Source organism: Aythya ferina, assembly GCF_964211825.1.
Source record: "Aythya ferina genome assembly, chromosome: 3".
NCBI lineage: Eukaryota > Metazoa > Chordata > Aves > Anseriformes > Anatidae > Aythya > Aythya ferina.
In genome coordinates, this window is record NC_140298.1 from 29,310,841 (window position 1) to 29,333,357 (window position 22,517).

The 22,517-nt window shown below is 39.8% G+C and overlaps 1 protein-coding gene across 6 annotated transcripts in view; it reads left to right on the forward strand.

The window, feature by feature from the left end:
• KIF26B (kinesin family member 26B) overlaps positions 1 to 22,517 on the forward strand; it is a 301,650-nt gene that overhangs the window by 245,798 nt on the left and 33,335 nt on the right. For all 6 annotated transcript variants that reach the window (XM_084512195.1, XM_084512198.1, XM_084512197.1 and 3 more), the window contains one exon: positions 1,835 to 1,994. In XM_084512195.1, the coding sequence (XP_084368321.1) occupies positions 1,835 to 1,994 (160 nt within the window). The remainder of the gene's footprint in view (positions 1 to 1,834; positions 1,995 to 22,517) is intronic.

The following is a 22,517-nucleotide window of genomic DNA, read 5'->3' on the forward strand; positions in this document are numbered from 1 at the left end:
CTTCTCTTTTTTCTCGGCTTCATTTTTCTCCTTTCTTCTGATTTATTTCCACTTCTTCTTTGTTCATTTTTCTTTTTTTCTTCTTTTATCATAAAAATCTATTTCTAGTTGTTTATTTTAATTAGCTGTAACCTACAACTGAATCAGAATTACAGCGTTATATATAATGCATTGTCATGGTTTCTACAGAAAGGCTTTGTATTTTCAGAGTTTTGTGTCATGCAAGATACCAGGTAGTAGCAATAAGCAGTGAGCCTTGTGCTTTGCAGTGCATGCAAAATGAAATCTCTCTCCCTCCTTATTTTTTGAATGTCGGTTAACATCTTCTAATTTACATATGCCTTTAGTGTGCTGATGTTTTATATGCCTTTGGTAGCTGTATGATTTATATATTTAGATATGTATTTCATACTAAACTTTCTCTAAGTAAATCTGCAAAATGATATGATCATGTATCACCTTTTAGTCAACACGCAGCGTTTTACAAGTTTCTTCTTCATATATCTATGTGCATTTATTTCCTTCTGTGGATTTTCTTCTACCTCCTGTGGCACCTACATGCCATGGTACCACAGCTACTCAATGCAGGATCATTGAAGAATGTGTTTGTGGTTGTTAAGGCATTTCCAAAGCAATGAAATGTATCTGAAAACTTATTTTCTAAGATCTCCATCATATAGTTGCTCCCATTGCCATCTTTTCTTGTGAGCAGGTCTCCCCCAATTCCAATATATATAAATATTTTTGATTAAATGCGTGAGTTAGGGTGCTATGTAGAAATGGCTGTGAATTTAGTTGCAGAGAGGTAAACTTAGAAGTGAAAGTATTTCTACTTCTGTTTATGTTCAGATCCTCAAAGAGTGCTAACTTTTGAGTTATGATTCTATAACAAAACTGTCTTTTCCTTCAGTTGCTTCTAAACTAACTCTTGAGAATAGGGACAACTGGTCAAAGAGCAGATGTAAAACAACAACAACAAAACACAAAAAAAGGAAAATGAAAGCAGCTAGGAAATTGTCTTCAGAAAATAGAAAATTAGAAGCACTTCTGTAAATTTTGCGAAGTCCCCACCCCTGGGTTCATAAAGGAAACATAGATTTTTCATAAGAGCAAACGTTTGTTAATCTTGGTATTTCAAAGGTAACATCCTTTCACTTTCAGCGTAGTTGTGTTGATACAGAGTAAGCATGACAGAAAACAGGCACCCACTACCAGTTCTACAGAAACCATTTTCAGAACAGAACAGCTTTCTAACAACCCACTACACACAGCATGGAAAACCTTTTCTTAGCCCAAATGATAATTTAAAAATATGTAAACTTAAAGCAAAGTTTAATATCCCATTGATGCCTTCGTTCCTATGAACCTTCAGTATCCAAGATGGGAAGGACAAGAGAAAAACTGAAGCTATCACAAAACCACTGCTCACCAAGCAGCAATTCTCAACCTGTAGTTTTCCAGGCAGAGAAACAGAAATCTCAGAGACAGAAACAGAGCCAACTAAGGTATAGGCTAAAGGAGTTATATTAAAAAAAAAAAAAAACAACAAAAACAACAATACATTGATGACCACCTGCCACAGGGTTAAACTCGGAGGAGCAGATGATTAACGAAAACCTCATCAGTTTTAAAGCAAGTCAGTAGTGGACAGAAACATATAGCAATACAGGCTGAAAGTGAACTCACAGGATCCCTACAGTTTGCTGCTGATACCACGAATTAGGAGAGGTTTCTGGTTTGTTTCCTCTTCACAAGTCGTAGCTAGCCTTTAGCTTTCCTGGGAAACTGCTTTTGGAGGCACATGCTAACCATTTGCTTTCTTTGTTTATGGCAGTGTCTGGAGGTCGCAGCCGCTTGCACCTTATTGACCTGGGGAGCTGTGTGAAAGTGCTCAGCAAAAACCGCGAAGGAAGCTCTGGCCTCTGTCTCTCGTTGTCAGCACTGGGCAATGTCATCCTTGCCCTTGTCAATGGAAGCAAACACATCCCGTACAAGTAAGTGATATTCTGTTCCACCTAATGAGAGGATGCTTGCAAGCAGTTTACTTGTCTCACTCCAGACTTGTGGTAAGCAGGAAGGCAGTCTCCTGGGGTTGGTGCAGTCCTCTTGAGGCAGTCTGCAAAGCCTCCCTGAAGTTGAGTGAAGCCTGATCTAGCTGTATGTCTGGTAGCTACACTGTATTTCGTGTTCAGGTTTCAAAGGAAGAAGCCTGAAGATAGAGAACCTGGTTGCCTTAAAGATCTTATGGATGAAAGTTCAACACATGAGGATTTTGTTTTCTAGGATTGTTCGAAAATTTTTTAATCCTTTAAAGCTTCAGAGATCCAGTTTCGTATTTGCTCCATGAAGCAAAAGTTCCTTTCATAAAGGAGAGAAATCATTATAGAGAAAAATGTTTTACTGTTCATTATACACATTTTTGTTTTTCAAAAATATCTGTCACAATGTACATGAATCTTTACCATAGGATTGTTTCTGTGATGCAAGGTTACTTTACATTTTATTTTTGTGTAGTTTGAATCTCTGTCAGCCTTTCACTTGCAAAAAAAAGAAGTAGGCCCTATTTGTCACACTAGACAAGTGGCCTTTGCTACTGCAGGTGGCTTCTGGGAAATTAGAGGAGATCCTCAGCTAGTACGTATGTTTTGTACTCATTTCTCTTCATTGTTGTCTCAGCCCATTCATCATGTGTACAGGTCTGAAGGCAAGTTTGGACTCATTACCCAACCCAGACAGTCATACAACTTTTATTTTAGAGAGTTTTCTTATTTTGTGGGAAGGTATTGCTTTTCTGTAGCCTAAATCCTAGGGAGTAGCAACCAGCCTCATAGGAATGGCTTATGTAGCATCTTGTAATTGAACTGCTACTGAATGTACATCTACATCTGTGGAAAATGTGTGTATCAGATCTGGAGGTGGGAACAATAGGGTGACATGAAAAATGAACTAAGAAAGTCATTTACAGAGTTTGTTTGCGTCCATAAATTCTATCTGTTTTACCACTTTGAAGATTATAAAAGTGTTTTTTCTCAAGTTCATTTAAGAGTATAAGATATTGATAAGTTTTACTTTGTGGTTTTGTCTTCATTTTAGAAAATAAAGATGAAATGAGTTTTTGGTTTTATTTTTCTTTAAATATTTATTTCCCAAAATTGTTTGGCAGTCTTGGCTTAAAGCATGCTCTTCAGAAATATTCCTGTTCCTTGAATTCAGTCAGACTGGTATTCAGTTGGCTAACCAAATTTGTACATATAAATATTCATGAAATTTTCTGTGGCTTATTCACCTGGTTGTAGTGTGGAAATGGCTTAAACACTGTACTTCACTAAATGCTGCTCAATCTATGCTTATCAAAAAAAATCTGTCCTTCTTCCTTTCAGTTTTTATGGGAGAGAAGAGAAGGCAGACTGTAGAAATAGAAAAATGATGTTAATGATGCTCCCTAGGCTAGAACGGAACACACAAGGAATAGTTACCACATACAACAGCTGTTTTCCCTGGCAGTGCCTGGCTGTGAGAAAAGCATTACCAAACATGCCTCCCACTTGCTGCACTAGCGATCCCTTTCTGCAGCGGTTCCCAGCTTTGCACTTCTGAGCTTCCACAGCCAGTGGTGCCAGCACACTTGCTCATCAATGCCTCCGTACTGCTGAAAGAATATAAAAGCTCTCTTCAGGCCAGCATCTCGTCTTGTATCTGCTCCCATAAGAAGAGAAGCACAGTATACAGCAGTGGTTTGTTGTCTGGAAATCAGAGGCAATATCTCTGTCTCCAAAGAGGATTTTAAAAATAAAATTTGCTAAACATGCTGGTGGATTTTGGAGCAACTTCTGTCCACTTCTTGCTGAGAAGAGTGCAGAATGTATTTTTTCCCAAGGGTGATCTATTCATGAGCGGTGGCTGTGGGAGCACACGATCTGGCAATGCAGGTGTGTGTAGCTCATGTGTGGAGGAGAGAGGAAGGAGATGTCTGTGTGTGTATGTTTGTGTGCTGCATTGTAGAAGAGGCTGTGCATCCCATAGACTGAAGTGGTATGTGTTCAGTAGCACCTCTTGTGTGCAGCAATGGCTAGCCTATCTAGCTGAGATCATATCCCTTTGTTTAGGGTTATTCTCTTTCATCGTTAAGGATAAAATTAAAACTTTGTTGACTGCCATTTGTGAGTGGTACTGAAGGAAAACAAGGGAAATGTTTCCTTTATACAATAGCACTGTGCATTGTGTGTGTGGTCTCAACAAATTTTCACATCGTAACAGGCAAAATGGAGCACCTCTTCTCTGCCTGAGCTATTAAACAGCCATTAGGTAGTTTGTGGCAGCCTGTTGGTGGGCACAATACAGCTTCCTGGGAGCCCTGAAATAATGTCTGAGAACAACACATAAAGGTTTTCTCTTACTGCAGAAATGTTTTCTGAACTTGGAGAAGCTGCAGTCTCTTAAACTCCACCTAGTGCTGTATTCAGCCTTGTCTCTACAGGTAGCAGTTGTATGGAAAAGCTTGCTCAGATTCATTGTTGGTATAGGCAGATATTACTCCATTGTCTTCAGCAGGCAGTGTGTTTGTGCCAAGATGAATTTGCCTCTTTGTCTGCAGTCTCCATGAAACATGCTGGTGTTCAGCACATTTTACATTTTTTTCTTACCCATAAGGCTAGGAAGCCTTGGAAGCCAGTACATTGGAATTTTTCTCCATTGGGAAAAGAGTTCGGGAACAGTAACACAGATTGACATTATCTTTAGCATGAACTTGTCTATTAAAGCTGTAAGAAATCAAACAGACATCAAACAATACAGGTTGGGATCTTGTCCTGCAATCAAGTTAAATTCCACTTGGGTCTGAAGAATGGGCAAGAATCTCTGTAATGGCTAACCACATGCAGCTAATAAGTGACTATGCCATGATTTAAGGGAGCTTGTGTCTTTCATTTATGTGTTTATAAACTCTTTTTAATATATCAGTGGGTTATCTCTTTGTCATTATTAATGTCCAGACCAATTTTGAACATTTTTAAGCACATCACTCTGTCATAGTGTGATATGAACCAGTGAGTTCTTCTAGCTCAATATGTGTCATATAAAAATAGAATTATTTATTTGAATTAAATACGTTGCCATTTAATGTCACCATTTTCTGTTGCTCTTGAGTTAGGAGCAAATCCCTCAGAAGACTGGGCAAGAATGATTTCCTCCACAGGGATGCCAAACATCTTCATGAAAATTGGAAAGGGGCACATGCTACCCCAAAGAGAGCAAAGAACTCACCTCCAGCCTTGACCAAGTTTGACAGAGCTCAGCTCTGCTATAGGAGGAGGATTTTGCTAAGCTGCAGCAGTTATTAGAGCTGTTTTATTTTCTTAAAAGTGTTTCAGCTTTACATTAGTGCTCCATTTTCTGCATCTGATTTCTATGAGGAATGTGTTTTAAACCCTCAGATGAATACCCATTTGCACAAACTCCAGATACTGGTTTATGTAGCTCACTATTCAAAAATTACTCCAGTTGCTAGGCAACAGTAGTGGCGATAATTCATGGTAATGCTGTTTAGGAAATAATCATTTTTATACATTTTAATGGCTATGAGAATGGAAGAAAACTGTTTAGAAAAGTGCAAGGCTGTATGAATTTTTTTTTCAGAAATTGTTGCTTGTTTTATCTAATAGGCTTTTCTCTTAATGTGCTATCCCAATGTGTTTGTGTTTCCGGAGGCATCCTGGATTTTGAACTAGATGCTCACGCATATCCAGAGGTGGAGTCTTGTTCATAAGACAGATGGGTGTGAGTTGAAAGCATGAATGTTATTCTCTGAACTTCTGCTTCTCTCTCAGATGTTTGCAGATTGTCCCATATATTACATGCTGGTATTTTTATTTTATTTATTTATTTGTAGAAAATAAAAGACACTAAGTGTTTGGTATAAGGTTACACAAGAGCCAGAGCCAACATGTTTTAAGATCTAATATGGTGCTTAAACCTTAGGCTAAAACTTTCTTTCTTTCTGCGTGACCTTTGGAAAATCATCTATTTATGTATATATTCACATTTATAACACCGGGCTAGAAAAAAATCAAGCAGGACTTTGTAAAGGGCATTCAGACTTGGCAGAAAGCATGACTTACATTGTAAGTGTTGTTAGGAGTCTGTTACCTTTATTTCAGAGCTAAAGACTCACACAGATTGTTCTAATGGGATGGAAAATCTGGCTTTGTGCTTTTCCCAAGGGCAGACTATTACTGCTTTTAAGTAAAAAGGAGAAAAGGGAAAGTGATGTATTATGGTATTGTGGTATAAAAGATGAGCTGAAAGAGTATGCTTTATGTCAGGTATTTACTTAAATTGCTAGTTGATTATTGGGGTTAAAACAAAAATGAGGTTTGGATGAATCCAGTTATTGAGATTCGCTTCTTGGTTAAATGGGTGTACCTGTCTGCAGTTTTTTCATCTGTGTGAGGAATTGCAAGAGAAAAGAATGGGGATATCTTTTGTTTATGCATCTTGCCTTTGCATTTGTAAGATAAGTTAGAATATTCTCAAATGAAACATCAGTGAAAACTTTTCAGGAAGAGATAAGGAAAGCTAAAAACCACTTCGCAATAAACTTAAAACTGAACACAGCACCTGGAATTAACTGATAAATAGCACGGATGCTGTACTTTTCAAACACTACCCACATCTCTGCCATTTATTTATCTATTATACTAAAAAAAAATTAATAATTATGGTCTGGGGGCTCTTACACAGATGCCAACTGGGAGAAAGTGCATGTGGAAGAATAGACCAAGAGTTTAACTGATGTGAAGACAATATAATTGAAAGAGAGGCCATGGTGGCAAGTAAACTACAGTAGTGGTAATTTTCCTGCACTCTCTTCCATCCCAGCATAAATCAGGAGTACCTCCACTGTCATCAGTGGAATTGCAGCACTATAAAAATGGTACAGGCACAGAATCAAACACAATATGGTGTTTTTTTTTACAGCAGTGAAAGACTCTGACAGGGCTTCCAGTATGCCTGCTACTAAGCATGCAGTAGCATGATTGGTCCGACTCTGGGATTATCCTCATTGGTAGTTGCTCCTACTAACGCTCAGAAGATGGAACATCACAAGGGATGGCTCTGTTAGTGCTGTCCTGGGAGGGTTTCTCTGCAGAGCAATTTGAGCAGCTGCTGAGGAAAGAATTGGCAGTAACACCGAATCAATGAAAGAGCATTCTATGTAAGGAAAATGGTACGCTGCTTGGTGGAGTCCTTGTTTCCAGGAGGACTCTTGTACAATAACTCGTATGAGTACTGGAGATTTTATCCTTAGCTACAGGCTTGTACTAAGTCTTAGTTTAGTTGGATTCATACAATTGAGTCTGTTTTGTAAGTGTAAGAAGTTAATGCCAAAATTGAACTATATGCTCAATGGGGAATCTGTTTATTGGTGACTTTACCCACACCTAAACCTAAAATCACATTATTATTATTATTATTTTTTTGAGTGATTTCAGTTACTTATGCTTTTCACTGCTGCATTCCTATTTTCTGTTGCTTGCTTTTGCTTCTTCTCAGTGAGAATATGGTGCAAAAGCCACAGAAAGCCTCAGAAAATAAAATCTTGTGCAGCCTTTGAAATCCACGATCTTTCTGTGTTAATTTAATACTTAATATATTAGAAGTGGGTGAAGAACTGTTTCGCTGGTTTACTTCCATAAATGTGAAAGCAGATAAATGGGGAATAGAAAGGGAAAATGAGGACATGAGTGACAGCTGAAACAGAGCTCCAGGACTGGGAAATGGTCCAAAATGAATGGGAGAGCTCCAAGAGACACTGGGAGATAAGGCATAGAGGAGGCAACAATCCACAGAGAAGAACTGGGAAGCAAAGGAGGAAATGAGATGAGCCCATTCAAATAAAGGAATAAGCCTAAGAAATACCCCCAAGTGATCCGGTTGCAGGAGAGCTGTCAATTGAGATTTTGTTGAATGTGAAATATTTAATAATTAGCTATCAAAACCATGAGCTGCTCAGAAACAAAGGAAGTTTTCCATGACGTTGGCAGCCAGGTCGCACGGGCCAGAGCTTTGGCTGGCAGGCACTTAAGCCCTTGGAGCTTTGCCATATTATACCAGCTGAGGACCTGGCCTTAGGTGCACGCTCTTTGACACTTGCCAGAGTGCTCTGGCAACTTGGAAGAGTGATGCAGTTGCTAGCAAGAGGTGAGCACAGAAACACTGTCAGCATGGATATAATGAGGATTTGGAGCATCTGGCAATTACTTTCACCTTTGGGGGTTTTCTGTAGCTGACACTTTTACTAGGTTGAGTATCTGTCAATTTTCTTCTTTATTCCAGAGAACTGTAGATGGAATCAGGGATGCACAGTCTGTGAATGTAGGAAAACTTTTTACATTTTATTAATTTAGTCTGCAACTTAGGAGCAGGAGGGTAACAGATTTTGCATGCTCCAGCAATCACTGTTGTAGTTTTCATCAGCAATGCAGTTTATTGTAGGATGGTTTGTACAGCTGATAGTGCAGATTTGACATTTATCTGCATGTCCTACAGTAGTGTGTTTCATCACCAAGTTAATGAGAGGTAGTAGACAAAATCCTCAAGGAAAGCTTCAGTGGAGCACAAAGCCACAGCATACCATTCCCCAGTTTTGCGTTTTCAATTCAGTTCTGCCAGACTGACAGCACGTTAATTGGAGCAGGGGTGTCTGCATGTGTGTGGGGAGGATGCAGGTGAGTGTGTTGCTTTCACTGAGCCCAATCCCATTACCCCAGTTTTATAGCAGACCTCAGCTGACGTGGCTCCACTCTGCACGGATGTTCACATGGGAAGAATCAGGCCTTGTGAGCTCGCTCTTCTAATGCTCTTTCAGCCACTCGATGAATTGCTTCTTTACAGATACTGTAATAAGCAAATAATGATGAACTGCAAAATGAAATGAGAAGGGAAGTGCTTTTGGCTTATAGGAAGATTTAATAGCAATTACTAATTGCATTTAAATAGCCATTCCTATCATCAGCAGATAGCTGTATCAGGGAAGGACACCATGTTGGTCCAGGGCCAGCACAGCCACAACTGGTAATGAACAAGCAATCCGGTAGCATGCAGTTATTGTTGAATTATAACTTGACTGGGACCCAAACAGGCAGTTGTGGTGATTTCATGTACAAATGAATCTATACTTAATTCATTAAAATGCCATTTTGAACCTTAATATTGCTTCAGTAAGGGTATCCAGCAGTTTATTCCCACCTGTTCCCTGACTAGTTCAGGCTCAATTGAACACTAATACATTTTCTCCCATGGAAACATGGTGGTAATTCATTTCATGTATAATTGAACAATTTTTAAATAGTCATATTCTTGGAATAATGAGATCTTTTGCAATGCAGCAAATTATCAAAAAGCATGTGGTAATTTTTATTAGCCTTAGTTCACATTTTTGGTTATATCCAGTTCCTTGAACAGTTGTGCAAATATTATCTGTGAAGCTAGCTTTCATTTCCCTACTGATCCTTCTTTCCCTACACAAAGCTGGGGTGACTTGGGGCAAGAAGGCACACACATACCACTGCAGACTACCAAAGAAAATTGCTTTTCTTTGCATAGTGCCAGCCCCTACAATACCTCGTTCGGATTTGAGCACCTCATTGTTACGAAGATATTACAGGCTGGAGGGTATTTAAAAGAGAAGCAAGAGGAATTATGAAAGGTCTGAGGTGAGAGGGTTGCTTACCTGGAAGAACACCGTAACAGAAATGAAGCTTCATAGCTTGCAAGGAAGCTCCTTTCTGAGAGGGGAGATGACAACTGCTCTGTAGTATTTCAAGGATGCAAGTACACACAGGAGGAAAGAATTGCTCTGGTGAGACAAGGTGGCAGAACGATTATCCTTCAGTAATGAGGCAGAGGGATATAAGGTTGAAAGCATGCTAACAGTGCTTCCTGTTAGTCAATGGAATAAATTCCCAAGAATCAAACTTTTCATTGCTAGAATGAACCTGTTTGCACATGGCAGGCAGTTATATAAATAAATAAATAAATATTAAAGCATGTTTTAGTGTGTCTACTAGAATCTCGTGCTTTTAGGAGTCTGAAAACTAGCAGTCAGCTGAGTTGTTACACTCACATGACTTCCAGAAACTTTTAGTGATTTCTTTCTCAAGACTCATCCCTAGTTACATGGGACATCCAGACCATTTAACTCAGTTAACTGCTTTTCTTCCTTTGTCATTAGTTACACTTTTTATTAAGGTCTCTGTCTTTGAAATGCATAATCAAGTTCTCACAGTGCGTGATCCAAAACTCAGTGTAAGTCAATGGAGGTCTTTTTATTGGGCTTTGACTTAAGCCCAGAGATTAGAAAACATGCTTATATCTAATTAGATGAGATAATCCTCAAATCCTTGCTAAGGGGTATTGTATACAGTAGTTCATGTTCAGTATTCGATGATTAACAGCTTACTTTTTGAGAGAAGCAGTATGGGGTTAAGTGTTACCTAGTGTTGGGATTGTCAGGGATTGCAAGGGATGAGCTTGCTGGTATGAATCAGTGAATGTGAAAAGAGGAAATGTACGATCATCTGATGGCTTCCTGCAAATGGGTCTGTGACCATGAATTTTGAGCTCAAGGAGGTTATATAGGAACTTGTCTCATAAATAGGAATTTGTGACTCCTGAAGTGGCACAGGCAGGACTATATGATTTTCCTTTTCAAAGGCGGAGATGTATATAAATCTTATTTGTGAACTCAAAAGTAAACAAAATCTTAGTATACATTCTAAGAGCAAATTGTTGAACAATGCTTCTTTAGACCGTGTCTTTTCTCTGACTCTATTTCACCAATATGAAACTTAACTGATCCCCCTCAGTGGAGTGACAGGCCCATTTTGAAGAGCTTTGAAGAGAATTAGGGGCTTCAAAATGCTGAATTTTTCAGCCAGTTTTCATATTGCTTCAGGAGCATTTGAATGGTGTTGCAGCTGCAAGATGTTGTTTTTTTTTCCCTACAAACTTTTACTGAAGTTGTTATTTTCATAACACGTTTGAGAGGAAAGCGACGAAGACAATCCTCTCACTGCCCTTCAGATACCAACTAGTTTCTGCTGGATGATCAAAGTTTTCTGGATGGTGCTTGCCTCCAGGCCTGTACACAGTGAACAGATGTGAAGTGAATTTTTTAAAATATGCATTGACTTTTCAGAGTTGAGCAGGCTGGTGAGTACTAACTTCTGAAATATTAAAATGAGCTCCCTCTCCTGCTGCAGAACCAAACTTGTTAGAATATTTTAATTTTTAAATTTTTGTTTATTTATAAATGCCATCAGGTGACATGTTTTCCAGCAATATGTGACAACATTTAATAAAAGTAATTTCAGACAGCAGGAACTGTTTTAGATGTATTTTGTCCTACCTATCACATCAGCAAAAGTGTTCTATCTGCCATATTTTAAATTATAGGTTATTTTTTAGGGGGCTTGAGTTAATAAATGGTTCTCTTTCTATTCCTAAGTTTTGCTCTTGGGCAGAAAAAAAGCTTTACTCGTTTTGAAAATCAATGATAAAATGCACATCAGTACTGTCAGAAATATCAGCCCTTCTGCCTTCCTTTGATTTCTGGTTCTGCAGAGCAAAGAGCTGGGTTAGCAGAATTGTGGCAGCGGCTATTTTGGGTGCTGTTACAAAGGTGGGACCTGTGGAGATGCAGTCTTCAGTCTCTGTAGAACAAAAAGAGAAACTGGGAGCTGAAGTAGATGTGAAGGGATTTTGGGGCTCAGAATTGAAACAATAATGTGTTCAGAGAACCACAGAATGGCTTCTGGGTGTCATCTGGTCCAACCCCCTGCTCAAGCAGGGACACCCAGAGCAGATTGCCCAGGGCCTGGTGCCTTTTGAAGATCTCCAAGGAGGGAGATTCTTTGGGCAACCTGAGCCAAGGCTCTGTTGTTCTGTGCAGGAGTGGGTGCTCTCACTGAGGTCTCTGCCCTGCTCTCAGAACTTGCAGCCCTGCTGGGTGTCCTGCCTGCCTTCTGCAGCAGCTCGAGCGGACAGGGGTCTCCTGTAGTTCCTGTGCCGACTGTGCCAGTCCCTCAGGGCAGCCCAGGCTGCAGTAGGCACCTGTGCTGCTCATCTTGGAGGCAGCTGGAGAGCAAATGAAGGAAACCACTTACAACAGGAGCTACTAAAAGAACCTCATCACCTCTCTGCCAGTAGGACCTGAAGCTCCCTGAAGCAGTCTTATAAGGACTGGACACAATTTTCATTTCTGCCTCCAGATATAAACAGGGTAAGAATCTTTTGTGCTCCTAGACCACATTTTTGCTGTGTTGCAAACAAGGTTTTTCACAGGCTTCCTGTGATGTGCTTTGAAGTTACAGGCCTATGCAAGAAGACAAGAATTAGATGCTGTATCCAGATCTGCTACCCAGTTGGCATACACTGCATGGGGAAAAAATGTTTCCAAAGGTATGGTGTTACAGAAATAACTGCACTTCTGCAGAAAGACAGAGAGAGCGTGCCAGGAGCTCTATGTACTCAGACCATGCTCACATGCATCTCCTGATTCCTGCTCACCTTTCACGTATGGGCACTTGTGGAGTGGTGGAAGATAGTTGTCCTTGTGCAAAAGGGGACTGAGGGTAACTGTGCGGTAGTTGCTACAGTCCTGTGTGTGTATGTATATATACATTATATAATGTGTATATATATTTTTGTATTTTTACATATATATACACACACATATTTATAATTATATATATATGTGTGTATATATATATATATACACAGTGGTGTGAAAGAGGGCCTGGTGGAAGAGCAAAGCTGAGTAAGATTTGACTGAAAATGCATGTCTGTGAAAGAAAACCTGTTGGCAGGCTACAGAGTTTTTCTCCAGTGAGATTTGTGAAACCCTCCCATGTTTTTCTCAGCCAGGATTTGAGGTTCTTTACTGTGGAGTGTGTTTTACAGAAAAATTGAGAATGTTCTTTGGTAACCCTTGGGATTTTTGCATCATACAGAATATAAAATAAGCCTGTTAAACTGGTAACAGATTTTCTTTTCTCTTGTTAGATGACTACTGCCATTTTAGATGTGTTGTGTAATGGTATTTTAATTGGTAGCTTTTGCTGGTCTTGAGCTACATTTGGTTGCAGTGCTTTATGGGTTCCTTCACCAGAAATAATTTCTGTGTGTGTCAGACAAACCTCAGGTAGGTCACAAACCAGTGAAATCCTCAGCGTCCATTTGTAGGTGTCATGCCAGTTCCCCTAATGTTCCTCTCAGCACAGTAAGCCTCATGGCAATGAGGGTACTGTTTGGTGAAAGGCTCCTGCTTTTGTGAATCTGAATGCGATGCTTTGGGTCTCTCTCCTGTACATGCTCCTCGGGGCTGTCATCTGTGTTCCCAGCAGGGTTGAGCCTTTTCCAGCCAGGGCCACGATGTTTATGCAGTGCTGTGGAAGAACTTCCCTGGTTCCTCCTGGTATCAAATGCTTCTGTTAGGTGTGCTGTGAAAATTGAAATGGATTTTTTTGTCCTCCCAGAAAAATTCACAGTTTAGCTTAAACTTTTCTGCCTTTGTTTGTTTGTTTGTTTGTTTGTTTGTTTTTAAATAGAGCAATAAGACAAAATAATTTTTTAATTCCATTGTCCAGGTCCCATCCATCAGTGGTGCTTCTCTATAGAGGGTGATGCCTCATTCTTTTAAGGAATCTCAGCTACACACTAATAACTGTTTAGATGCCTAATCAGAGAGCAAACTGTCCTGTTGCTAAACATGTCCCTCTAGCCAAGGACCAGAGAACAATGGGTACCTGAAGAGAGCAGCAACAAAACAGCACACTTTTTCAACAGAGTGAAGAGCGTTGCAGGCTGTGTGTGAAATTATAGTACGATAATATTCAATATAACAGTGGGGATATGTGAAAATCATTTTGACTAGCAATATCACATTTAAGTACTAAACAGTTATTTTATCTGTCTCTATTGAAGGTTGCTCTCAGTGCAGAGCACAAATAAATTTCTTAATAATTTTATGGTCCGTACAGATACAAAACCCGTAACTGTTGTGCTTCATGATAAGTATTACCAGTGTGTTGCTTTACATTAGTTTATCTCACAGGAATATAAAAATCCAAATTTTTCCTATTAATATCTGATTCTGTAATCCATATTAAATCTAATAATCTTTTTATTCTTCTCTGTGTATTAATTGTGCTGGTAACTGGAGCTTCATATCAGTTCCCTTCTAAGACTGTACAATTTGGAAATACAATTCTATTGTGCCAGAAGCAAACTAATACTATTTACCAATGATTACTATCTTAATAAAAAGGGACTGAGTTAACTGACCTTACAGTTGATATGCTGCCTGTATCACTTTTCACATTACCTGAATGCAAAAGTAAGTTCTCCTTGGTTAACCTCATAATATGCAATAGGAATATGTATGGTGCTTTTTCCTTCCAGCTCCTTTTCCATAATAAATGAACATCCTCTGCCTTGTGGTCTGATTATGTTCATAAAGAGATGTTTCTTGCTGTTAAATCTGCAAATCTTTTTGTATTTAACTAGAGAACATTCTTTTGGGAGATCTAGAAAGAAGGGCAGAGAGCGACAAGTCTTCACGCCTCTTGCTTTTCAGATTCCAAAAAAGGGAGTCCTGAGGAATGATTGCTCCTTTTGTCCATAGTATGAAGAAAAAATCTCTACCACTGTTTAGTAAAAGAGTCCAGGTTCCTGCAGTTCAGAGACCGCTTGCTTATCATCTTAAGGTCAGGACTAGATGAGTGTTGAGAACTTTCTCTGGCATTATCTAATTTTTGAATTGGACAAGTAAAGAGCAGCAATGTAGGTGTTTGAATCGTTAAATTATAGCCATATTTTGTTTCTCAAATCATTAATATGCATTTGACCATCTCTATCTTCAACTCATTCAGAGTAGAGTCCAGTAAGCACACGGCATGATTATTGGTATTGTTGGGTAAATCTCATAATCTTCAGAAAAGAAACTCCAGCACAGTTAGATTACAGGGAATGAGATAGCATCTAAATGTGATCTTATGCTGCTTCCCAAATCTTTATGTCTTTGCTCTCAATCTGTTTATATTAGTTATTAAATACAGAACTTCTATATCCTGTAATACTCTTAATTTATACAAGCTTTACAGAATGTGGATTGTTTACATTGTTTTCCTACCTACATCTTATCATCCTTTATCATCCTTAAACCTTCGTACTCGTTAACAAGTGGATATTATGAAATATCCTTTTTTCTTTATCTCCAATGTATTTCAGAAGTAATTCTTGTTTATCATATATTTCTATGAAATTCTAGCAAATAAATATGAAGCACTCGTTGTCACTGCTGTGGCATCTGTAGTCCATGGTTGTTCAGAATCTGTATTCTGGATGCAGCTCCTCAAACACTTTCATAATCTCAAGAAGAATAGAAGTAGAGGAAGCAGACATCACTAGAAGCCACATTTCTGGTTCTGGGCCATTCCAGGGGTCCACCATCCTGTGTGAAACCTTCTGGAGGCTTAAGTGGCAGCATGCACCCGAGGATGCTTCTTGGGCCACCCTCCTGCCTGACGTCTTTGTGAGACACAGTGGCCAGTGCTGTGACCCTATCTCTGTCATGTCCCATCTATTATCTGCAGCCACATCCTTGGCAATCCACTATGTTAGACTTGTAGGAGACCCACAGGAAATAGTATCTTGACTGCTGTCTGTGACTGTGCTCTTAAACATTCTCTGCTATCATATGTATGATATATATGATGCCCTGTCTCATGGTAGAGAAGGTCTAGAGACATGTGAAGCTCTCACCCTTTTATGCTTTCTTTTATATTTGCTAGGTCTGGATTGGAATGAGGTGTACTGCTGTGCTAATTGATTAAATGGCATCTATCATAACATAAAGAGATCAAATAGAATTATTTTCTCTCCTGTGTTACAGTTTAAAGCTCTCAGTTCTGCTCAGATCATTAGCGTATAATTTTCAGATGAGCTAGCCAGAAGGTCCCTAAATAAAAATTAGTAGAAAAGATTAGCTAGGAAAGCTACACTGGTAATGAGCTGTTGCACTATGGTAATGTGCTAGGTTTATAGTTCATATCTAGCCCTAATCAGTGATAAGTGCAAGTTGTCAGCATTTGATAGCTAATTGGTGTTTCTTGGAATTACATTGCAACAAAAACATTGAAATTAATATAAAGCTTTTCTTTATGTATGACAAGTTAAGAGTTAATTATAAATGCCTGGGTCAAATACACCTCTTAGCTAAACTATATGCAAATGTGTTGCACTGAGGGAGTATTTGTGGGTTGACAAATTTCTTTGGTCCCTTTTGCGTCATAATTTACCGTTTTTGGAAACTGATACAATAGCAGCTTTGAAAACGGGGACCTTAAAGCCATTTGCTATGTATTTAATGTGTCATCATAGGAAACAACAACAAAAACAAAAAACTAAGTCTGTCCTACTGGAAGATGTTAACAATACCATAGTGACTTGAACTCTCATAACAGCCCATTTGTTATTGATTGTATTTACTCCATGTTCATCTGAGAACTGCTATCCTCCCAGAGAATTAATTGGACATAAAATCATAATATGGATCTGAAAAATTATAAAGCAGGAATAATGTAAGCCACAGGACATGAAGAACTTAAAAGCCTGGCTAACTTGACATCTGTGTGCTGAGATTTTTGTCGTTGCAGAGCTGTAATTAGGTGGCTCTAATCACTCTCATAATGCTAATATGGGGAACGTCCTTTCTGTCCTCAGTAGCTGGTGGTGGGAATGACTTCTCTGCGCTGTGTTCCAGAACTGTGGAGTCTGACAAGCTCCAAGAGCAGGACTAGCCGTGGCATATATGCTGCAAGAGATTTTTAGCCACTTTCTAAGACACTGAAGGATACGTCATCACATTTCTCTTTCCAGTCATCTCAGTAGATCTTTTAGTTGGCCATTTAACTGACCATTTCAACTCAGATTTAACAGGCCTTCAGACATTTGAAGCCTCCTCAAGTCTCCTGGGCCTGGGCAAGGGAGGGGGCAGAAGCAGGTGCCCACTCAGGCTGGGCCAGGAAGGCGTGAGGCTGCAGCCCTGCGCTGCTCTGTGCAGCTGTATATCTGTGCTGGCTCACACAGGGCAGCAGGGAGAGGAGGAGATGAAAAACTGATGAGACGAGCTGAGTGGGATGCAGCAAGGTGAGGTGATAGGAAGCGTGGAGAAGAGGGGACAGTAGAAGGGTAGGAAATGGAGGAACATAGGTCACAAACCCACAGGAAACTGGTCTTCATTAATTCCTCTATTCATAGAACAATCCATTTCATTTATTCAAATCCTTACCATTCAAAGTGCAATTAGATGAATATATTTTCCTGCTGAGTAAAATCCATACAGTCAGCAGACAAACCCCTCTCTAAATGATTTGCTCATCAGTGTGTTTGGGAGATGGAGAGAAGAGAGGAGCTGAAATGAGTTCACTGCTAGATCGTCTGAATTAAATGATCATTTTTTTGCTATTGTGATAGCTGCAGAAGTTAACATTGAAACGTTAAGAAAGTCATGCTACGACACATATTCAGAATTAGCATTCACGTGTTGGAGGGACAAATCCTGAAGGTGCGAGTGAGTTTAAACTCACTTTAGAGTAAGTACAGACACCAGATATTATCTTCCTGAAGGGGGTGCCTTGACATTTCTTGGCTGTTCCAAGAAGTGGAAATGTGGAATAGCCACTTGTGCATTTAAATTCAGTACTCCTCCATGACAGCCCCAGATACAACCCTCGCCATCTCTTTTGTGCATGATGATACCTGATGTCTGATTTTCTAGGTGAAAGAACAGTGGTAAATGTCATCTGTCTAGACTTGAGTAAATAACTGAATTGGAGCCCCATGAGGAATTATTTGTTAAGCTGCAGAAGACAGGGAGCTGTAAGATGCATCTGATAGTGAAGACTGATGAGGCAGCAGTTGCTTGCATTGAAGTGGAAGCTATCAGAGTAGAGAAAAGGCCACCAGGGAAGTTCCTCAAGGATCAGTTTTGGGAGAGATTTTATTTCATGTTATTATCAGCAGCCTTGACACACAAAGCAGGAGCATGCTAATCACGGTGGCTGGTTGCACAAAGTGAAGAGCCATCATCTGTACAAAGGAAGAACATCAGCTGGGAGCAGCTGCAGGACCTTGAGGGCTGGAGTAATAGAAATGGCGTTAATGGCCTGTGCAAGGGCTTGCTCTGACAGACTGCTAACAATTTCTACTGAAATCTGGGAGCTCATCAGCTAGACAGAGGAGTGGGGGGGGGTGTGCTGATTTAGGCATGTCGGTTAATGACCACGGGTGTCCACAGGCGATGCAACAGTGAGAAGGTAATGAAGTCTGCAGACACATGAGGAATGGCAATAGAAAAATATTAATGCCCCTATGCATAAATATTAGGACTAGCAATTCCTCTCCTGGTTAAAGCTCTGGTCACCTACATGGATGAAGGATGAATTCAGTCTGAAACAAGTACAAGAAAGGCTGGTGAGGGAACCAGGATTGTCAGGGATTGTAGTGATAGGACAAGGAGTAATGGCTTTATACTAAAAGAGGGTGGGTTTAGATTAGATATAAGGAAGAAATTCTTCACTCAGAGGGTGGTGAGGGACTGGAACAGGCTGCCCAGAGAAGCTGTGGATGCCCCATCCCTGGAGGTGCTCAAGGCCAGGCTGGATGGGGCTTTGGGCAACCTGGTGTGGTGGGAAGTGTCCCTGCCCATGGCATGGGCTGGATCCAGGTGATCTTTAAGGTCCCTTCCAACCCAAACCATTTTTATGAGAGAAGACTAAATTAATTTGCTTCCATACCCAAATAGGGTGAGGCAACAGAGAGAGGGTGAGCAGCAATGTGTTGCCTGTTAATGCAGCAGGAGTATTCCCGTTACTGGGGAGGGAGAGCAAAGGAAACCAAAGGGTCGTGCTGGAACATGAATAAACACGAGATTTGATGGCTTCTAGCATTCTGCTCTGAAATGGCAGTGGTTGTGGGCAGTGCTAGGAAGCACTAATGTGTTCAATGATGGGTCTTGTAAACGCTTATGGAGGATGATATATATGATTCTCTCTACAGGACAGGAGCAGGAGGTGATAATTCGGTTTCTTCCCACCCCAAGCATCACCCCCTTCTGATGACAGTCTCACAGGAACACAGAACAAACAATGTGTTCCTTTTCCCTCCTTCTCTGTGGTTGTTGGCTGTGTGCTGTCCTTAACACAATGACCATCTTTCCCCTGGGCCTCTCTTATGCCTGCAAACCCAGCGACTGATGGGATTCTGAGGAACACATTTCCCCATCCTCAGGAGAGTGCAGTGGGCATGCGGCGGGGATGCAGGAGGGAGACTGCAGAGCCTTGCTATAAACCACAGTAATACAAAGTTAAGAACATAATAGTGGCCATACTGCTTCAGGCCAAATGTCCCTCTAGTATCCTCTCTAAGTAAATTCAACAGCAGATGCCAAGTAGAGAGTATAAGACTAGGACAAGAACTTTGCCAAAATATTCCCGCAGCCTCAACTATTTTCAGCTGCAAGAATTACTGAGCTTCAGCAGCAGCTCTGTAAACAGAACAGGGCCCTTCCAGGCACGTTGTAAATGAGTCCAGTTTGAGGCTTTCTGAAGATGGTTGAAGGTTGAAAGGGGCTTTTTGTGAAAGACTGGCTCAGCTTGTGTTTGAAATTTTATTTTAATGCTTCTGGGGTTTTGAACAGCTGATTCTTTAATAGATATCTTTTTATCATTTAAAGCTAAATACATACAAACATTAGTAGTTGTATTTTGCTTTCTGGCACTCACAAGTCTGTTCTGACTGCCAATCTTGTGTAGAGGCAGCTATTAGCATGGAAATACTCAAATTTACAGTTGATTTTCTGGGTGTAATAGATGCGTATTGAAACATGCTCTGGTTACCTTAGGTAAAACTGCAAGCTATGTAATGGTTACAAAACACCAAATTTAAAAGAGTTCCTTTTCTTTGCTGTCACAGGCTATTAAGAGATCTCTGAAGTGCTGGAGATATGACAGTCTATTGAGGAGGATGTCTAATTAATGGCATTACAGTGGGCAAAATAAATCCCACGAAAATAAAGAATCCATTTAAAGGGGGAGCAAAACTTCACATAATATGAAAAATGCATGTGCATCATTAATATTTTAAATTGCTGCATAGATTAAGATAAATGTATTTGATACGGCCAATCTCCAAATGGTTTACATGACAAACACATATACATTTAAAATCATTATATATTGATTTGGTCACTTTTGCTTACAATAAGAAATATTTGCATGGAGACTGGGGTCCCTCAGGTTTTATCTCGCATCCTCTATGAATAAAGTATGATGAAGTGTAAGGGGGGTAAGAGAACCAAACATTTAGTTTTCTTGTGCCTGTGTTTATAGATGAGAAAATTCCCACTGCCCTGCAGCAGCTGCTAGATTTGGCCCTGTGCTGCCAAAAACTTTTAAACACATCATAAAACTGCCTGTGGTTCCATGGTTTAACTTCATTGCCATGTATTTGACTTCAAGAAGGGATTATTCAATTCATCATCTCATGCATCCAATCACTGAATCTGTAAAAGCCCAATTCAAATCTTGCTGAAGCCTTTCTGTTGACTTCAGTGACAGCTGGGTTCGGACCACACTACCATGGTTTTCAGCTCATAAAAGTCTCAGTTTTGAGGCTTTTTTTCAGACATCACCAAGCCAGTCACAGATAGAGATTTTTTTCATCTGTAATCTTTAATTACAGTGCAAGATAGCAACATCACTGTTGTCGTTCAGTCTGTTTCATCACATCTCTCAATCAGCCAGCCCATTGTGAGGATAGCTCAGCCCATCTGCAGACAAAAGTTGTTGCTGTCTGATGGCTGTTAATTTTTATGTGAAATGAGTTTTTGGTCTCTCTCCAGTTCCTAACAAGCTCAACCCACCCCTGCTGTTTGTTGGAAGTGCAAATATAGAGGCAAAGGACTTAGGGGACAGAGAACTCTGCCATTCATCTGGTTCTTCAAACATCATTGCAGGTGTTAAGAAAAAAACTTATTTTGACTTGAAAAAAGGCAAAATGGAATCTGTGAAGTGAAACCAGCTTTCTGGTCCATTTTGCTTTTTGGAAGAATAGAGATGTAAAGGAGAAGCTGTGTAGATAGACAGCTAAGTCCAGACTTAGTTACTTACCCAGATTTTTGGAAGGTGATGGACTCACATGAGATTTGCTGACTTCAGTGGGATTTTCCAAGTGTCTAGGATCTGCATGTATCACCTGTACATGTCAGTACAGAATTCCAAAATCCTAAATTAGCACATCAACTGGCTGTAGCTGAGTCCATGTTCCCTGCCAATGAAAAGTTGTTGCTTCTCTTAGCAGCTTTTAATAGTTCCATGCTTCTCTGTGAAGGAGAGTTTGGAGTTGTATGTAAAGAGGAACTTTAAAGAGCTAATAAATTGACTACCAGGGATAGCACTAATTCTTGAGGTATCTGACTGTGTATTTTGCTCTAATGTTGTTAATAGTTGATAGCCAAGATCCACTTTCATATGAGTGGATATTTTTTGGTCTGTTAATCTAAATGAGCAGTTCTGCAAGGATCAGCACCAAGAAAATCACATTTCTGATAATGTGTCTCTTAATTTTGGCATCCAGAAAGGTATGAATACTGGCTGAAAGTTGCCACGTGGTTGGCAATTTCTCTTACCTGTGTACCTTCCCCTTGTGTGTTCAAGGGTATTGTTTAAGGACTCTCAGCCACGTTGCTGTGGGAGCACAAATACGATTTCATCCATCCACCCAGCCATCAATTCTCACAATAGTTATGGAGACTTTGAGGCTTTTAAATTGTTTTCTCAAAGCTTCTTTAAATTAGCCAACAGGCTGAAAGTTTATTGCTGGAGGCGATAAGGCAAACTTGTGCACAGATGCATGGGCAGAATAAGCTTCTAAACCTAACTTTCTTCTGGAATAGGTCTAGTGAGTAGCATAGGTGAACCGTGTAATTTTCATGATATTTCATGATATTAATGACAGATGAAGTCTGTTTTTTTCTCTCTTTTTTTTTTTTTTCTTCTTTTTTTTTTTTTTCTCTCTCTCTTTTTTTTTTTTTTTTCTTTTTTTCTTTTTTTTTTTTTTTTTTTTTTTTTTTTTCTGTGCAGGAGTGTTTGTGTTCTCCATCCTCTATGATAATACTGTGGGTTGAAGACTGCAGGGGGTTGCCATATAAAATGTTACTTATCAAAATGCAAAGTATTTTGCTGAGTGACCTTCCAGTTTCCTGGAGATGTCATCTGTTTACGCTAGCAGCACTTCCAAGTGGAGTGGTTTCTAAAACTGAACAGCAGTCAATTTATTTTCAGGTACCACTCCATTTGGGATTGCAATTAGGATAACTAGAGCTGCTCTCCAGCACAGGAAACTGGGAAGGTCACGCTGCCAAATTGTTGGCGTCTTGATGAAGGAGTGTAAACTAC